The sequence below is a fragment of the Trichoplax adhaerens genome, genomic scaffold, assembly GCF_000150275.1.
Source record: "Trichoplax adhaerens TRIADscaffold_12 genomic scaffold, whole genome shotgun sequence".
Classification (NCBI taxonomy): Eukaryota; Metazoa; Placozoa; class Uniplacotomia; order Trichoplacea; family Trichoplacidae; genus Trichoplax; species Trichoplax adhaerens.
In genome coordinates this window covers 734,134-753,520 of record NW_002060954.1, presented here as the reverse complement: position 1 = coordinate 753,520, position 19,387 = coordinate 734,134, and the positions used below count along the sequence as shown (strand labels likewise).

The following is a 19,387-nucleotide window of genomic DNA, read 5'->3' as shown; positions in this document are numbered from 1 at the left end:
ATCGATGCCGATCATAAAGCAAGTGTTAAAATTAAGAGTAACTTCCACCCTTTTAATTAGAATTGTATTTCCGAATTTTTCGACTAGATTTACTTATACGGTTTTAATAAGTGAGGATTTTTCACTCTTCTACTTTCATTGTATGAAATCAAGTTCAATTTAGATGACGCAAGGAAGCAGGAAGAAAGTAGTAAAATAAAACGTGCCCTTGTCATTATTGTCTTTATGTTGAATCAACTTGTCAACTTTTCTCCTACCCGCAAGGTCTTATTATGATTAGTCTTGTCATAATTTCTGACATTTAATGATTAACGTGATGCTATTCAAGTTGAATACTTTTGAATAGGTTCGTATTAGATGAATAAAAATGGGATGTATTTGATTAAGTCCCTTCTAGGCATGTTGCTATCAGGAATGAATACAGAAATGATCAATCCTATATTCAACAGTCTACAACAAATCTCAGCTTAACAATGGAATTGTTATTAAGAATGTAATCTAGTCATTAAAGGACCTCTCACTACGATAACAAAGGTCAGTCATTAACAAAAATAGAATAAATTAAGGTAAAGTGACGAATTAATTTAATGTGGTCTATCTTAGACATGATATACTGGTAGAAAAATAATATTAAAATGATGCTGGTTACTTAGCTATATATTAGGTTAATGTTATTATATCTGGTACCTGCTACCCAGTTATTATTGATGGCAACAATAATAATGATATATGTGACGACAAATAGAGGATAGAAAACAATTACTCTATGGACATAAGTTACTTTTTTATATAATATTTAAGCACTTAAAAGGGTAATTAATTAACTGTAGCTATTTTTCCATATGATATTACAGTCAACAAAGATATAGACTGTCATATAGTGATATATTGTATAAAGGAAGGAAGACATATTTCTTATTTTTGTTTGAATATCGTTCATTCTTATTTCAAATTTTTAAATATTTTCTTGATTCAATTTCGGTTTCGTATACCTTGTAATCATACATCATGCTATAGTTTTAATTATGATCAAATCTTACACTTTCTGTAATCAGTAATTATGTGAAAGATTCATTTCACAAATAATTCTATTTTTTCAACTATAAGAAGATTGCCATCTCGTCATCTTTTTGGTTTTAACTGTTACCATTCTCGTAATGTATTCTACCATGATTTTAACAACAAGATTAATACTCTTACTAGTTAATTCATAACAATAGTTTCAAATGAATAGCGTAATGCCAGTTGTAGCGAAACGGTAAAAACAGATGAGAAATGTAACACACGTTTTTGAAATATTCATATTTTAACTCATTACATGTCAAGTGCCTGTCTATTATGTAATGGTTGTCTACGACCAAAAATAAAATAGCTGACTCAATGCACTCAATGGAAAATAATGGCTTTACCTCAGTTAAAAATGACAATAGAGATAATAATAGAAGACAATGTCAATAATCGCTAACTATTCTTGTTTAGACTCTATTAAAAGCTGTAACGAACCACAAATCGAATCATTATAACGTCAGTTAAAAAACTATTGCATTTGATTACGGATTGCAATCAAAAATAGTTAGTATCATCGCAGTAAGTTTTAAAATACTGGTCTATTGATTCTTCACTATTTCTGGAATAGTCTTTATCAATTTATGCAAAGCTAGCCTTGGTATCAATTTTATAAAATTTAATCTATATTAAACTTCGCCTCAACACAAGGTTAGATAATTAAATAGTATTCCTTTACTTATTATTTTTGAATACGTTACGATATTCTATTTTAATATTTGATGTCATTGTATGCAGTGGTATTTGATAATTATAATCAAAGTGTTTTCCTGTTAAGTTTAGGTTTTGTAATACATCATGATTGCTTTAGTAAATTAATGCATTCGTATTGATCGATAGTTCATTATGATTTAACGCAACTATCTCTTGTAGAGTTAGAAATTTCACTATTTCCTGTACAATCATAAATATAGATATTATTAAAATAAATAGATTAACTGATGGCTACTATGCACAATCTATCATAGCAAAAGGCATAATACTGTATCTGTTACGAACTTACAGCCGAATACTATACAGTACAGTTTTAATTATTTTTGATATACTCGTATCGCCCTGAATATTGGAAATGAAATGATAGTGTTTCTTCCGTTACAGAGAGATCGATTGAATAATGAATGATTCATTTTCAATCTAAAAATTAATATGCTATTTGATTTGTTAGTAACTGTATATGATTTGAAGTTACCCAGTAGATTGTTGTTGCTATTAATTTATAATTAGCATTGTTCAACTTTTTGAATATGTTTTCCTTTTCCATAGCATTACAGTAAGTAACACCTCCATTCAGATATGTCTATCTATCTGTCTCTGAAATAGACTGTGCGGATTTATTTGCATGTAATCTGCATATTAATAACATTTAGCATGCTAATAGTACAATAGTGCTGAGTGGATAATATCCGACATATAAGGTATATTGTCTAGCAGTGATACATGAACAGTAATTATTAATGATGAATATCTTTATATGCTAACTCGAGGGCCTTAACAGGGTATCGTGGCTATCGTTACTATAAAGGTATTAAATGCAACTAATCGCGGCATTGATACTCATCCTACGTATACATTTCAATATGGTATTTATTCACATTAGGAGTATTGTTATCACGAATTCATCGATAGTGCAATTACTACAGTATATAACTACTATAGCTTTAATATTTACATTAAATTATCGTATAATCGATGCTACCGTTATTGTTGTAACTATTGTTTTTTTTCAATCTTAAAAATTTAATCACTCCATCAAGTACTAATACTAATAGTTACAATTTAGAAATATGATGATTAATCCATTTCTAACGGTAGTATTAATAACATCATGCCACAGCACATAACAAAAAAATTGATAACAATTGACAGTAAATAAATTTTAGATTTATTTCCCTCTGGTTCCATCTGTTCTTTATGATATAAATTTATTCCTTACAGGCACAATTTTTGTTTTCAAAGGATTTAGTACTGTAGGAAAGCGACATATCTGTATATGTTTTAACCTTTATAATGATATTCAATCAACTTCTCGTGCATTATCATAAAATACAATCAAACCATACGCCAGGCAAATAAATTATTTTAAGGAATACTACATTAATTTTGTAATCAGTTCTTACCGATTGTCACGACCGGATATTTATATATTGAAGGGTTGAAGGGAAAACAAGCCATCATATCGCTTAATTGTTCATCTCTTATCGTTTAGTCTATCCTTTACTCACCATTTTCATTTAGCGCAAGATCTACTACATTTAATAATTCTGATATTTCGTATTACATTATTTCTTTTATCGTGATAGCGTAATAATTCTTTAAGCAAGCATTTTTCGCTTTAAAATACCAATCAGATTAGTTGCTTAGAAAATTAACTAATTTTGGCTTGGTTTATAACAAGGATAACATTATTTTATTTCTTTCAAATATGATAAAAGCTTCTAAAGGAAGAAAAACTGCACTAGCAACAGCAAAGAATACTAATATAACGACAATGGCCCCTTCTGTGGACGCATCATCTAATTTGATTGATAGAAATAAAAACCAACTAAGCAATAACCACGAATCGAGTAAAACTGGTCAAGGTAGAAGAATTAAGACACCTCAGTCACCTAGCGGAGGATCTTATAATTTTCGGAAAAGATCAACAACAACACGAGAAATGATTTTATCTCAGTTAGACGCAAATACTGCTGGGGATAGTGAAACTGGATTACCAGAACCGCGAAAATTATCTCGATATCGCCGGCGTAAAGCAAATTGTCGCGAAAGGAAGCGCATGAAATTAATGAATTTAGCTTTTGATGAATTAAGGAAAGTTGTACCGTATTATCCGACACCTGATGGCCGCTTGGATAAAATTACAACTTTACGATTAGCAATTAACTACATTGGAGCATTATCTACTGCGTTACATCATACCTCCGAAGATTTAAAAAGCGAATCAAGTATCACATCTTCTTCATCAACTTCTTTATTATGAAATGACATTAGATAAAAAATATTTAGAAACCATCTAGTTTTACGGTTTGGTACTAATGTAGAAGTGATCTTGAAACTTTATTACTTATTCAGTACCGAATTTTAACCGAAATTGATTAAAAATTCAATTTTTTGCTTCTTTATGATTTATTGTATATTTAACTTCTGCAATAGATTAGCTATTATACATGCATCAAAAGTTACTTCGCAGTATCTATAAGCTACTTCAATTCTATTACTCTATGGTCGATAAGAACTTTTAGCATTTAATATATGGTGTCTCTTTAGCTAACATAAAGCACAAGGATTTGTGCAATAGATATTATAAGAATGATTAAAATAACTGCTACTATGCTATACTTGATAAATACGATCGTAGCTATTGTAAAGATGATAAAGACAGATATTTACGCGTATATTAAAACAGTACGGTCTCCGATTTTAAATTATATCATGATACATTTACGAAACATTTAAACAATTAACATATTGTCACTATATCAGATGTAAACTTTTAGCATTATCAATGTAGTCACTTCGTGTAAGTAAATGGAAATTGCCTACATTTATGACACAATTTATGTAAAGAATATCACGGTGATACTATTTACTACATTTCGAGTTATATCAGTATTATGTTGTAGTAAGTGTATATTATAATCTTGATTATGATATTTGCAGTTATACTGAAATGATGTAGCCCATAGCTTTTTTAATCGCTTGATAGCGTAGCATACCGTATAAATTTATATATTATTACTATGGTTATGCAATATTAAGTCGATCATGCTTTACTATCCATCCAAACTATTGATGTAGTGATAATATTGAATCCATTCCTAAATCAAAATTATGTAATTGGGGTCGAATAATAAAAATTAATCACACCTATAGCATGTATAAGGCATTTGTTACTAAATTTTGGACCATCCTGTGGTCGAGGTCTGAATACGGTACGGTGATCTTGAACTTTCATGGAGTAAGCATTAATATGAATACAATGTCGTTTTACCTATTGTTAGAGACTCTATAGTTTAGTATGAAATGGAATGAATTAAAATTAATAGAGAACTACACAGGAACTGCAGTTCTACTGCGTAATTAAGTTATATCTTCATGAGTCTTGTATTATATGCTAGTAGAACATATATTTTATATCATAGTAATTAGGAACTCGTTTCTATGTATTTAAACAACTTTAATTTGTTCATCATGCAAATATTTTCCAACAGTAGTGCCGACTATTGCAATAATTGCAATAACAATTAATGAAATAGGGATTCGCATCGTATATATAACATATATAATTGTAAGAATGATTTTGCTTAGTTAGTTTACGTATCTGTGAGGGCAAACGGTATGACGTTATACGTAATTAATGCTATGTATAATAGTATTTAATAAAATAGTTGTAATAATAAATCTATGAAAATTAATAAGCTTATGTTGTATTGAATGTAAGTGTATTTGTATAAGAAGGCTAAAATATGGTATAAATGATTTTTTCTAGATTTCTCGTTTTAGGAGTCAGTTCTATCTGCTTTTGATTCCCAAGGACGTGGGCCTCGTTTATTCACCCAGTGTTCAATGTCTAATTCTTTCATAGTATTCTACACAAGTAAAAGAATAGAGCGAGTAAGAATTATTCTTTAAATAAGGTAAAGATGATTGCCAAAGTTACGAAAGTGTATATTACTATTAGCAAAGCTACAAGTAGTATTGTGGCATTTGATTAACTGTACGTATTAGGCTTGCCTCGTACACTTCTTCTAGAGTCTTTTTTTTGCCTTTTTGGTGTAATGCAAGCTTTTCTTCTGCCGTTAACTGCATTTCATACATGCAACAGTAAGTATTAATTCATAAAGTCATGACTATAACAGCATAATAACAGTAATTTTTTATAATTTTGTAGTAACTAGAAAATTAAAGTGTTATATCATAAGTAGTTGTTAAATGAAGTAACGTTTAAGATACGCATATATGTACATTGTACATTTATTAAAATTGTTTATAAAGTTTACAATATTAGTCAGTCATTTTATCTACGTACAGTTCGGATCTTTTCATCTCTGATATTATACTTCAGTTCTGTAAATTCCTTTAAGCCGAATGAACCTGCTATGACTAAAATCTGTGTAAACAGTTGTAAATTTAGTTAAATTTGTAGATATGATTGCTATGACATTAAAGTTTACAAGCTTTCGTAACCTAGTAATGACAGCCGTAGGTCGTTTGTAGCGACCAAATAGTGAAATGACTGGTATATTTTAAACTTTGCAAATTCTAAATGCCGTAAACGCTTTATAATGAACTACTTACAAACATCGGTAGACCATACATCATAAACTTATTCCGACGAAGCTGAGTCTTAATTCTTTGCCAGTTTGCCATCTAGAATTGAATTATTGATTTACTTTGCTTAAGTTTGAGATATAATCAAATTATATCTTCGCAAGTATGCACAAATTTCGATGGGCTTACTCATGGAACTAAAAAAGGTCTTTCTTAGTAGTCCATGGCTTACTGTATACTCGAATACGTATTGTATGCTAGGTTATAGCAGAAATTATACTGCAATTATCGTGGGTAGTGTATTCTAATCCTATCTGTTCTGTATACTTTTACGTCATGTACAGTACAGTAATAGTGGTAGAAGTATAGGATTTTCAGAATTCTAGAATTATAAGAAATTTATGAAATTACAAATAACTAGAATCAATTTCAAGTGCATTATGCCATACCTTTGTATGATCATGTAATGATTAAAGTTTCAGTTTATGTATTGCGCGAACACAAGTATCATAAGAGTCTTTCACAGGACCTTGTAATCAATTTATTTTATCTGAATATGTTGTGCAATTTGAGGTACCGTGTACAGTAGAGTGCGTAAATCCCTCCAAGGCTCTCTGACTACAGTAACTGTGTAGCACCGTATATCTTCACTTTGTTTGAGCTGCCCAATTTAAATTTTTTAAAACTATACAGTATGTAATCATTAAATATCAATGTATTCAATTCGCAGGATTCGTTGCTATAGTAGTTTTTGATTAGATCTAGGGATTTTAGCTGGGCAATGTAGCAGCAGTTACGGTTACTATGCAGTCTGGACTGAATTGTCAACCTGTCGCAGTTGATAAATCGTCATCAAAATAGATCAGCATATCGCCCAAAACTAATAAGGATTTAAACTCTTTTCTAAAACCAGGGTTTGTAATAAAGGCGAGAAACAGCTGTTGAACGTTGAGAGTGTAGAATACTGATGTTCACGACTCCAAGGAGGATTTGGAACTGGAAAATGATTTCTAAATCGGAACACTTTTCGTTTACAGTACTGTACACTGTACAGTAGAGACTCTGTACTGTACGGTACTGTACGCGTACTGTACTGTACTGTACTGTACTGTACTACTGTACAGTGTACAGTATGCTGAAACATTCGTTGCAGAAAGATTAAGATCAGCCTGCAAACCGCACCTGCGTCCTAGAGTACAGTACAGAAAGTACGGTACAAACGCATAGTAATGTTGATCTACTACATGCAGCACAGTAAGCACAAAGCAAAGGTTTGGTACAAAGTCTTGTGTTAGGACCAGTGTTGGAAAACTCATTGCCAGTTGTCGTGTACTTGCAATATTGCTTCGTGGATATCTAATTGAGGGTTATTACTACGACCTAAAATCGACAGTATTTGCAAGTAATGCTAACCGGACTTCGTTTTACATCAATTTGTTATAAAGTATCTGCAATTGTGAGCAATGTCCGTGGTTCCATTGCAAAATGTGAAAATATCTATCGTGTTGCAAGCCTAAATTGTCTCTACACTCCGCTTGATCAGCGAAATTATACGACAGCCTTGACGAGACGTAAGTATACAACAGGAAAAGCTTAGTACAGTAGATCACGTAGTAATGTGTGTTGTAGGAATATTTTTGAATGTATATTTGTCGTAGAGTATATGGATGCCTGTCTGTATAGTAGTGCTGGCACAACCGTACGACATACGTATTGTGCACTTTTTTAGGTACCCTGGTAATATACTCTATCTCAAAATAGCTCAGTGCTCAGTAGCGAACCCAATTGTAGGGTATTCTACTGGTTTAGAAAGGCTAAAGATTAATAATTCAGTAGGATTTTATTCATGTTTTTTTCCGTTGATACAAATTTAGATACTTATAATCGTACGCTTACTGTAATGTGATTTTAGTACCTATACAGTAAATTTGTAGCTTAGTTATAGAAGATCAAGTAAAATTGTTCCGACTACTTAAGGATTTTCTTGTACGCTACTTGCATGTGAGTTTACAGTGCTATAGTGGTCAACGGTGGATGATAGGAAGCAATATTTTAATGTTTAACGCGTATACTGTAGATGTTAGACATTAATTGTATTGTAAGCATATTATATAGGATTTGAGTACTTTATCAAGGTACTTACTTACATTTCTCATTTCTTGACCTTGAGAAATATTTATCCCTTACGTGTAATAATAGTCACCCAAATAACTATATAATTTAATTTTTTAGATGAATTTAATATTTTAAGAAAAGCAGCAACAGGAGGTCGTGGACGACGTGGTACAAGAGTTAAGAAGAAGGCGGTTGATTTCAATGCTGCAGTGGATAAGTTTAAATGGCCGGGCTATAATGCTCCTTTAGAAAGTACTAAATTGGGAAAACGTACGAGTCTCTCATCTACTGAGGAACACCAGGAAGATCAGCCATCGTTCAGTCCTAGAGTAGATAATTATAGGTCGACGCTAAAGAAGGATTTGGGTAGAGGATGGACAGGTTTCGGGTGGGGCGGTCGCAGTCTTGGCTCGCCTGCAGCACCAGACGGAAGTAAAATTTTTAATCCATACACGTAAAGTGTTATTTCTGTATCTATTTTGGTATATTAAATCATTTATTTTGGATGATTTTAATTATTATTAGCTATTTTGGATGAATTTTATTCGACGTGCATCGAGGTATAGGGATTTCAATATCATGGCCCTTAAATATAATTGGACTATTACAATATTAACTCTGGATTATAGCAACTTTTTAATTGTCTGTTTACTGTTTATCTAGCTGAGGAGAGTTACAAATCAGACGTCTGGGGGAAAACGATCTAGAATGAGAGCATTAGTAATTGTTGGCAATAAAAATGGAGCAATTGGTGTGTAATTAATAGAAATGATGCGTGAACTTGACTAAAGCAGAAATTATTAGTTTACCTCCTATATTTAAAACTATTTCTTATATTGAAAAAGTTTTATCCATTCGTTACTTTCCTCTAGGCTATGCTTTCGGTAAAGGACAGGATGTTAGAACTGCTCTCAGAAAGGTTGCATTCTAGAATTGATTGATGAATACTTTATATTACAGTATTAATTAATAGATAAATATTTTTAGTGCCTAATTTGCTTAAGCAATTTCAGTATATATAGAACTATTTCGAAAGCTTAATTAATATATGATAAATATCCAATACATGTGTAGGCTAAGAACAGGGCTGTAAATTATTTATGTCACGTCGATAGATGTGACGGACATACAAGTAAGTTATTAACTAATTATCACCTATTGCTGCTTCATATCCTGCAGTTTCTTACGCTCTGTTGCTGGCGTTAAAATTAAATTTAAACATTTTACCTCACTGCTAGTTTTTCATGATATTAAAACAAAGTATAAGAAGACGCATGTTAAAATGGAAAAGCGATCAAAAGGTAAACACGAATTTCTTCATGATATATTAAGGATTCGTCAGTGTAGTATTGATATGACTTAATTATTTCAAATTACAGGTGAAGGGTTACGGTGTCATAGGGCAATTACTTCAATTTGTGAATTAGCGGGTATAGCCGATTTAAGAGCGAAAGTAATTGGTTCGACAAATCCTGGCAATATCATCCATGCGGCTTTTAAAGCTTTACAATGTCAGGTAAAGTGTACTAAGTTTGACTTAATTGATCGATATGATACTGTATCATTCATTGACCGATTCCCATCAGTGTCTGAATGAAGTTACTGAAACTCACTTTTAAATCAAAATTACAGGAAACCTTTCAGCAACTTTCGGATAGGACGAACTTGAAAGTTGTCGAATTTCGCCCTGAGAATGGTTATAGGCCCGTAGTTGTTGCATCACCAAGTTCAGGAGTTGCACTAAAGTCAAAGAAGAGTAGGATTATTGCTCCCCATCATCTTGAAATGGATAATATCTAGATGTCGTTTTATTAAATGCAGCATTGTGTATGATAATATATTATTGATATATTAGAAATGATACCAACTGTTGTTTTTAATTTATAGCAAAAAATGGTGAATTATTCGCGTCAGGCTGTTGTATAATATTTTTTTCCTATTTTGCAAGTATTTCAAAGTAAAATAAGAGCAAGAATAATTACGTATGTGGAGTTGCAATAAAGTAAATCTCTTTACAGTCATTTTATGCTACTTACATTTAATCATTTAGTTAGTGGACCTATTGAGGTGATTATAACCAAGAAACTATAACCTCTGTTTAAGCAATAGTAATACACAAAGGTTAATCTCTATAATTACTACTTTTCGAAACAATTAACAATTTAATTGTGTAAGCTTATCGTCAGCTTGCATATTTGATTAGTTAATTACTTCAACTTGTAAGTTACTGTCCATCGCTTTAGGCATGCTTAAAGTAGAGCCAAGAATTCTTATATTGAGCTCCTAATTTTAAATTTTTATGCACATGAATGTGTAAGTAGTTTATCCGCATTGTGGGGTATATTAAATTTATTATCCACCTATGCATCCGAGTAGCATTAATAATGTTGTAAGTTAGAAATGATTTGAGATTTATTTGACGTTATTTTTGTAATCAGAGAATTGATTACTGTATCTAGTTTACGTTCACAAGTAAGGTTAGCCTAGATTAATTAGTAATGATACCTTCGTTTACTTTTATATTTCCCAGTAAATAAATAAAGTTTATAGCATTATATTCTAATGTAATTATATAATTATAATCTAGGCTGAAGTATCATATATGTAAGTAATTTGGTTATGGTCATAATCTTTTAATTGGCTTTATAGTGATTATGATCATAGCCTGACGGTAAGCTGTCCAAGTGTACTGTACATTACTGTAAGACATAGTAAGAATACTGCAGCTATCTAATTAATAGTAAAAGTGTTTCGATTGATCACGGACTACTAAAAAAATGCCGTTTTTTAGTAGCCCCATGGATTAATGGAGTACCTGTGACACCGAATACAACATACTGTACTGTACACTATACAGCTGTTCGTCGAGAGTAAAAGCTAGGAGTTATTAGGAGGCGATTACTGCACTAGTTCTGTACGACGTCGACGTTTATGTCTCGTGAACTACTGAAAGTAGCGCATGCTTGCTTGATGCTTCAGTAAAAGTTCAATCACATGTTCTGCTGACTGCAATGTTGGAAAATTTTACTACTGTAGGAGTGGTCATTGCGAAGTGAATTGACATTAGTATAATTATTCTAAATTTCAGTAAAATTGTTTTAGATACAATCGTTTTAATAATTTACAAGCGTGTGACCCAATCCAACTTCGTCAACATATGTTGTTCATGAGTATTACAGTATTATTATCCTTAATGTACAGTAGTATTGTCCGGCAATCTATAGTGCATGCACCAAAGCTGAGATCTGCGTGGCCAGCGCGTGGTTGGAAAGTGCAACTTCAAAGTTTAGCTGGTCTTTGCTCAGCAAAATGAAATGTTGCAATTGACTAACTATGATCTCATTGTTTTTTTTTTTTGGGATATACTGTACTCGTATGCTCGTATTCTCGATGAATTGGCGAATCTCTAGAGTACTTGTGAGCACTTCGCCACAGTGCGGTACAAGTGACTTCAAAAAGAGGGATTCTAATTATTCTAATTCTAATTCTAATCATCGTAATATAATTAATGGCAGCAGTAGACAATTTTTCAGAACTCCAGCTGAAAGAGGGAGGAGTTGGAATTTTGCTACAGTACATTGTACAGTATAAAGGCAGTGAAATTAGTAGAGTACAGTACTAAACGTTTTCCAATACTGTAAGTAAAATGTACTGTACACTCAGTGTCCAGTACAATACAATAAATCAACATTAATTGACGTCCATGACCAATCTATCTATCCACGATTGCACGGTACGGTACTGTATAGTGTACAGTATATGAATTCGAGGTCTAATTTAAAGTAAAGTACAGTACGTACAGTGTACAGTATATGAATTCGAGGTCTAATTTAAAGTCACGTACGGAGGCGTATCTTTCAAGGCCTTGATGAACTGTGCAGATTACATAAAAATCTAGTACTGTACTGTACTGAACATGAGCATGTACTGTACTGTACTGGAAGTCCGAGTTCTTGCAGTACAGTGTACAGTATTCCAAAAAAAAATAAAATACTGTACTCTAAATCACAATAATAGTTCAATATTTAGACTTTCAGCAAATCTTTGGGCCCGGTCAGTTCAGTGAATTTACTACACCTAGTATTTCAAGTTATGGCGCAAGCAGACAAGTCATCGAATGCCAAAATAGCTAGTAATCCTTTTTCTGTTGACAGGCGTAAACAAATCTCAGTACGAGAAATACCACAATTCGAGAATGTTCAAGAAATCAAGAAATCTTTCAACCGTCATTTACATTATACTGAATTGAAAGATCGTAATAATGCTACTGGTCGCGACTTCTATTTTGCACTAGCCCATACCGTCCGAGAATATATCGCTAGTCGTTGGATTCGTTCACAGCAAACTTATTATAAAAAAGATTGTAAGGTACAGTAATTGAAATCGAGACGTAAAATTACCTATTTTACCTTACCAATAACAATTTCAATTGATATTTGATAATGACGCCAATGCTGCCAACATTGTGTTAGCAAGCTTACCTCAGTTTCTCCTAATGGACGGCATACGAAATAGTTAATTTAGCAAAGAAGGAAAATCCTTTTGAACTATGCATAAATCAGCAATTGCAATAGTTTATTACACACTACCTCAAGGAAATATATTAATTATTGATCGTATTTTAAAATTGTAGCTTAATGCTAAATGACTCATTTACAGCACTGGATTAGTAATAATTTGCTACCATTATTACTTCTATGAAAAATTGACGCGATATCGAATTGCGTTTATAGCATGACATCGTTTGTAGTAGTTTGAAGTGCTTTAAATAAGATTTTCTACCCATCATGATCTTCAATACTAAAGTAGTCGCAAAATCTATGCTACCTTCTCAATTACACCGGTTCAGCATTCTTTAGTTATTTGTCGTATATTTGCAAGTAATAGCTATGTATTATATTGAATTGGATTGAACAATCGTTTATATTTTTAAATTAATACGTGCTGTTTATTTATTGTAGTACGGTAATACAGTAGTAGTAATTAAGCCATTTTCGTGCGTCACGATTAAGAATGCAACTTAATAGTAGGCACATTAGACGTGCACATATAAACTCATGTTGTACGTATTAGATAATAGCGACAGAATTTGTACTTACATTTCGAAAAGTATAGTGCCTACTGTATGGTGTGCACAGCCAAACCATGTATTATTACTATACAGTAAGGCAATAAATTACACTACCATACTACCATTGCATATCTGACAAAATTTCCCAGCTGTCCAGTATATGCAGCTCTTTAGATAGTTGGCCCTATTAGGAACTGTATGTACAAATGACCAATATCATAAATGAATGATACTGTATACTGTAGAAATGTCAGCTGATATTTGCATATGCTAATTGATATATATATATATACAGTATATACTGGTTAGTTTCGAAAGGTTCTTTTCTATCACTGAATTAAAGTCCCGGTGTGATAAATTTTTGATTAAAATTAATATTATTATATTACAATAGCTCATGATATTATCTCATAACAGAGGGTTTATTATTTATCCATGGAATATTACATGGGGCGAGCCTTGACTAATACAATGATCAACGCAAGAATTTACGCGGAATGTGACGAAGCTATGTACGAGGTTGGTGTCATATGTAGTATATTACACTATAGTAAGTACATTGAGATCGATACTTTATTTCATCTTATTTTATACCTAGTCTATAGAGTTCTAAAACCGTGACAAGAATCAAATAAAATATAAAGATTTAGATCTTTATTAAGGATAAGATTAGCATATACTAGTTTAATCATGTAGTTTAGCTACAGCAGTCAGCTTTATGATATGCAATGATATTTCCAGTAATGAAGACTTTCAATCTTTCATTGATAATTAATTATAATTGAGTAGAGAGAAATGTAGTTGAAAGTCAGTTAATTTCTTTCCGATGACTAGTGTTATCTGTTTATTACAGAACGTAGTAGTAACTGTATATCATTTCTTTCATCTTTTCTAATATGCAATAACATTTTAACATCATGATAGCTCTGCAACAGGCTCATTTTTGTGATTTATAATATTAAATTTTTATTTTTATTTTGTAAAAAGTAGTGTGTACTTGTAAAACCAATAAAAAGTAATTACTTATAATTATATAATGATCTGTAGATTTAAATAGTGATAAGATAATAGTCTGTAGTTAAATGTAAGTAACTGACGTACTTAAGTTAAAATTTCATTACTATTTATGCATATATCTGATAAGGGTTGATAATTATATAATTGTATCTAAAGTTGATGCTTACAACATTTTAGCTCGGTCTAGAAATGGAGGAGTTAGAAGAAAAGGAAGAAGACGCCGGCTTAGGTAACGGGGGACTTGGACGCTTGGCTGGTAAGCAGTGAATACTTGTATTAACATCTTATTTTGATCATACTGTATTGTAATAGGATATAATATCTTGAATTTACTAACTTTAACATCTAATGTAGTATAATCTGCGAAATAGTTAGCTTATATCTTATTCCACTAGAGGAAGCAACTGTAAAGTGTTAAATTCTTTACTAATCACAGTTAAAACCTCTACATAACCTTCTATACAGCTTGCTTCCTGGATTCACTTGCTACTTTATCATATCCTGCTTATGGTTATGGGATTCGCTACGAATATGGCATCTTTACTCAAAAAATTGTCAATGGAAATCAGGTTAATTCAGTGTAAATTTAGCGCTGCCTATAGTATGAGCTTATTTCAATCCTTACTTTTCCCCTTGTCTAATTAAGCTTGAAAAATTTTCTGACGATTAAATCTAGATTGAGGAGCCTGATGATTGGTTGCGCTATGGTAATCCATGGGAAAAGCCAAGGCCTGAATATATTATTCCAGTAAACTATTATGGACACGTAGAAGAACATGATGGTGTTTGCAAGTGGGTTGATACGACTCAAGTTATGGCTATGCCTTATGATACACCAATCCCAGGATACGATAATAATACCGTGAACACGCTTAGACTATGGTCTTGCAAATCTTCAAAAGACTTCGATTTATCACACTGTATGTAATGATGAATTTTTAACTTTAAATTATACTATTAAAGCGTATAACTCTTTTCTTGATTACAGTTAATGCTGGAGACTACGTACAGGCTGTCTGTGATCGTAATCTAGCCGAAAATATCAGCCGCGTACTATATCCCAATGACAACGTAAGTTAAAATTGTACATCGTTGTGATACACCCTGCGTATTACTTTTTAACACTCTTTTCTTGAAAGTTTTTTATTGGCAAAGAGCTACGCTTGAAACAAGAATATTTTTTGGTTGCTGCTACCCTTCATGATATCGTTCGTAGATATAAAGTGTCTACTTACGGGTCGATACATGCAAAGGATATCGCCTTCGATGAATTCCCCAATAAGGCAATTTAGCATATATATAAATATCTAACGTAATTTATTTTTGATGTAACTAAGTGTATGATCATATTTTACAGGCTGCAATACAACTTAATGATACTCATCCAGCTCTTGCAATTCCGGAATTAATGAGGATTCTAGTCGATATTGAACAATTATCCTGGGAGAAGGTAATTTAACTCTTTGGATTAGGATAATACCAATACCACTGAAATTTGAAAGGTATGATCTTTACTATTATTCCACAACAAACTTTACAGGCCTGGAATATATGCAATAGTACCTTTGCTTATACCAATCATACGCTACTGCCTGAAGCACTAGAACGTTGGCCTGTATCGATGCTGGAACATGTCCTACCACGTCATCTGCAGATTATTTACAAAATTAATCACCATCATTTAGAAGTATGCTGTACATTTCTACTTAATCTATATAACTTTACGTATATCCTTATATTTCGCATCGATTACAGATAATATACACGTGTACGCGTTCCAAGTAACTCTTTAACTCATTTCATGTAGAATATATCGAAATTGTATCCCGGAGACTTTGATCGAATTAAAAGAATGTCTCTTGTGGAGGAAGAAGGAGAAAAACGAATCAACATGGCGTTTTTAGCTATCATCGCTTCACACAGTATTAATGGGGTTGCAGAACTTCATTCATCATTACTAAAATCCTTGGTGTAAGCTGTAAACATAATGCTAACAATGCGATGACTTAATTCATAATTAATTTGTGATGAATACGTTATATGCTATTCTCTATGATGAAACCGTTAAGATAGTGTTGTATGGCGGTAGATTTGTTATTACTGTATAGCAAGAAATTTTATCTTAAATACAGAAGTCTTAGGGACACCTACGATATGTTCGTAGTCATTAGGCATATGTACAGCATTGTATTTTAATTAATTTATCGTCATTTATGTTACTTTTGAATCATATACTACTTCATGTCCTTAATTAACCTTTATAAAACATTTACCATATTAGATTTAAGGATTTTTATGAGCTGTCACCAGAAAAGTTTCAGAACAAGACAAATGGCATTACCCCTCGACGTTGGATCGTTTTATGTAATCCAGGCTTGTCAGATCTTATATCGGAGGTATCCACATTATTTGTTTTTGCGTGAGGTCATTGTAAATTTACTCACACTCCTGATCTCATTCTCCCTTAGAAAATCAATGATGATTGGAAGATAAATCTATATGAGCTAAAGAAACTTCAAGAATTCAAGAATGATAAAACATTTTTGCAATCCCTTTACCAAGTAAAACAGGTATGACAATAAGCTTTATTATTATAAACGGATTAAATGTTGTTTCAATATTAACTGACGCAGTAGGAAAATTAAGTTTTAAATGTAATATTAGGTATTTTAGTACTATATTATGTTACTTAATTGAAAAAATACTATTTTTAGGATAACAAAAGGCGCTTTGCTAAATACATTGAAGACACATTTGGGGTTAAATTAAATCTTGCTTCGATATTCGATATCCAAGTAAAACGTCTGCATGAATACAAGCGCCAGCTGTTGAATGCACTCCATATGATTACATTGTACAATCGTCAGTGAGATTTTTCTTGGAATTTTTAAAAACGAATTTGCCTCTCGTTTATCTTTACGAATAGAACTAACTACATCTAATTTGATTACTAAAGGTATTAAGAAAGATCCTAATGCTTCGTTTGTTCCACGAAGCATTATGATAGGCGGTAAGGTATGTCAATCTTTAAGCTTAGATGGTAAAGAATTATCAAGTAACTTAATTTAGTGTAAAACTAAGGAAGTTACTAATTATACATATCATATATTCATTTTGATCACAAAGGCTGCACCTGGATATTATGTTGCAAAGAAAATAATCCTTTTAATAAATAGCATTGCGAAAAGTAAGTGTTCTAGTAATAATTTAAAATCTATAATCTATGAAATTTTATATATATCGATGTTAACGGTGTGTTGTATGTTACTATCAGTAATAAATAATGACCCCATTGTCGGTGATCGCTTGAAAATTGTCTTCCTCGAGAACTATAAAGTGTCAGTGGCGGAAAAAGGTAATTCACGTCATGATAACTATTATTTCCGGAAAATGTTAATGCTCCTTGCGATCTTATGTTTTACGATAACAGTATTTCCCGCTGCTGATCTTTCCGAACAGGTATGTATTATATCCTATTTTAGTATGATATTTAGAAGAACCGATAAACTATACGATTTTCGTATGTTAATGTATTATGCTTATTTCTGATAGATATCAACAGCTGGTACTGAAGCTTCCGGAACTGGAAATATGAAATTTATGGTAGTTTTAAATGTTATTGAGGCTGTAGCTGTTGAAAATATCACTATAATTAGTTAATTTTTTGACTCTTTAGGCTAATGGAGCTTTAACGATTGGTACTTTGGACGGGGCTAATGTCGAAATGTTGGAAGAAATGGGTGAAGACAATATGTTCATATTTGGAATGACAGTGAAAGAAGTAGAAAGTCTGAAGCGTAAAGGGTATGCTATACTAGTATGCATGTCTATTTAAAATGATATTTATAGAGTAATGTTAAAGTATCAATTATATGACCCAATGAGAAATAGGTATAGAGTAATTAACAGTTTTTCTGTATTTCAATAGCTATGATGCAAGAAAATTTTACGAAGCTAATGAAGAACTAAAAATGGCAATTGATCAAATCAAGGACGGCGTCTATTCTCCTACACAACCAGACCTCTTTCATGATCTTGTTGATATACTGCTTTACCATGATAGGTGTGCCTCCTATTAATAATATTACTGCTTATGGTATATTTATGTAAATCCTTTCTGAATGTTTCACAAACAATTCTTAAAATAGGTTTTGCTTACTGGCTGATTATGAATCATATGTGAAATGTCAAGAGAGAGTTAGTGAAGCTTATAAGGTTGGTAATTAAGAAATTTGATAAGAGTATTTTTATCTAATAACTCATATTAACAAATGAACAAATTTCGCTCGATCAGGACCGAATAGCCTGGACTAGGATGTGCCTGCTAAATATTGCTAATTGCGGAAAATTTTCTAGTGATCGGACAATTAATGAATATGCTAAGGACATATGGGACATAAAACCAGTGACCGTGGATATGGCTTAAACTTACTCATCTACTGTTTAAATGATACCCACAGTAGCATTTTTAAATATTTGTTTACCCCTAAGACTATGTATCGGTGTAAACATGTCACTCTAATGTCATTCCAGTTTGGTATTATACGTAAAACTATTCAATCAGAGCCTTAATAGAATCTACCCTGTTGTTATCATTTGATGTCATTTTTTGTTAAAACTGAAATATGTGCAATTTTGTTTCAACTATTGCTCTTTGTAGTGTCTGGGGTAATATTTTTGGTTTAATATACCTCAAACTGTAGATTCTGATTTAGAAATCATCAATCTACAACTAGAACATGTCATTTAATGTTAACTTGTTTCCGGATATCCTGATTTTATAGCAATTGTTTGGCTTTAAATTGTAGTGGTTAGTTTCGCTAGTGCGTATGTACAACGATCCATATTGGA

The 19,387-nt window shown here is 32.0% G+C and overlaps 3 protein-coding genes across 3 annotated transcripts; all 3 read left to right on the top strand.

Annotated features, from left to right (window-relative positions):
- Positions 1 to 3,487: 3,487 nt before the first annotated feature.
- Positions 3,488 to 4,042, top strand: TRIADDRAFT_59765 (uncharacterized protein; the record flags this gene model as incomplete). The annotated part of the gene is made up of 1 exon (XM_002115850.1): positions 3,488 to 4,042. One exon carries the CDS (start codon positions 3,488 to 3,490, stop codon positions 4,040 to 4,042), a length of 555 nt encoding a protein of 184 aa, XP_002115886.1.
- A 3,696-nt stretch (positions 4,043 to 7,738) lies between these two features.
- TRIADDRAFT_59764 (uncharacterized protein) lies at positions 7,739 to 10,248 on the top strand (the record flags this gene model as incomplete). Its single annotated transcript, XM_002115849.1, has 9 exons — positions 7,739 to 7,904; positions 8,566 to 8,880; positions 8,974 to 9,008; positions 9,112 to 9,199; positions 9,321 to 9,367; positions 9,523 to 9,580; positions 9,687 to 9,749; positions 9,828 to 9,964; positions 10,081 to 10,248. The coding sequence occupies 9 exons, from the start codon at positions 7,739 to 7,741 to the stop codon at positions 10,246 to 10,248; spliced, it is 1,077 nt and encodes a 358-aa protein (XP_002115885.1).
- A 2,292-nt stretch (positions 10,249 to 12,540) lies between these two features.
- On the top strand, positions 12,541 to 18,962 carry TRIADDRAFT_30133 (uncharacterized protein; the record flags this gene model as incomplete). Its single annotated transcript, XM_002115848.1, has 22 exons — positions 12,541 to 12,816; positions 13,937 to 14,038; positions 14,714 to 14,792; positions 15,002 to 15,105; positions 15,213 to 15,456; positions 15,525 to 15,607; positions 15,676 to 15,759; positions 15,894 to 15,986; positions 16,077 to 16,223; positions 16,344 to 16,507; positions 16,818 to 16,932; positions 17,005 to 17,106; positions 17,251 to 17,398; positions 17,493 to 17,551; positions 17,663 to 17,723; positions 17,811 to 17,891; positions 17,967 to 17,995; positions 18,089 to 18,139; positions 18,213 to 18,340; positions 18,465 to 18,599; positions 18,685 to 18,751; positions 18,831 to 18,962. The coding sequence occupies 22 exons, from the start codon at positions 12,541 to 12,543 to the stop codon at positions 18,960 to 18,962; spliced, it is 2,484 nt and encodes an 827-aa protein (XP_002115884.1).
- Between the last annotated feature and the right edge of the window lie 425 nt (positions 18,963 to 19,387).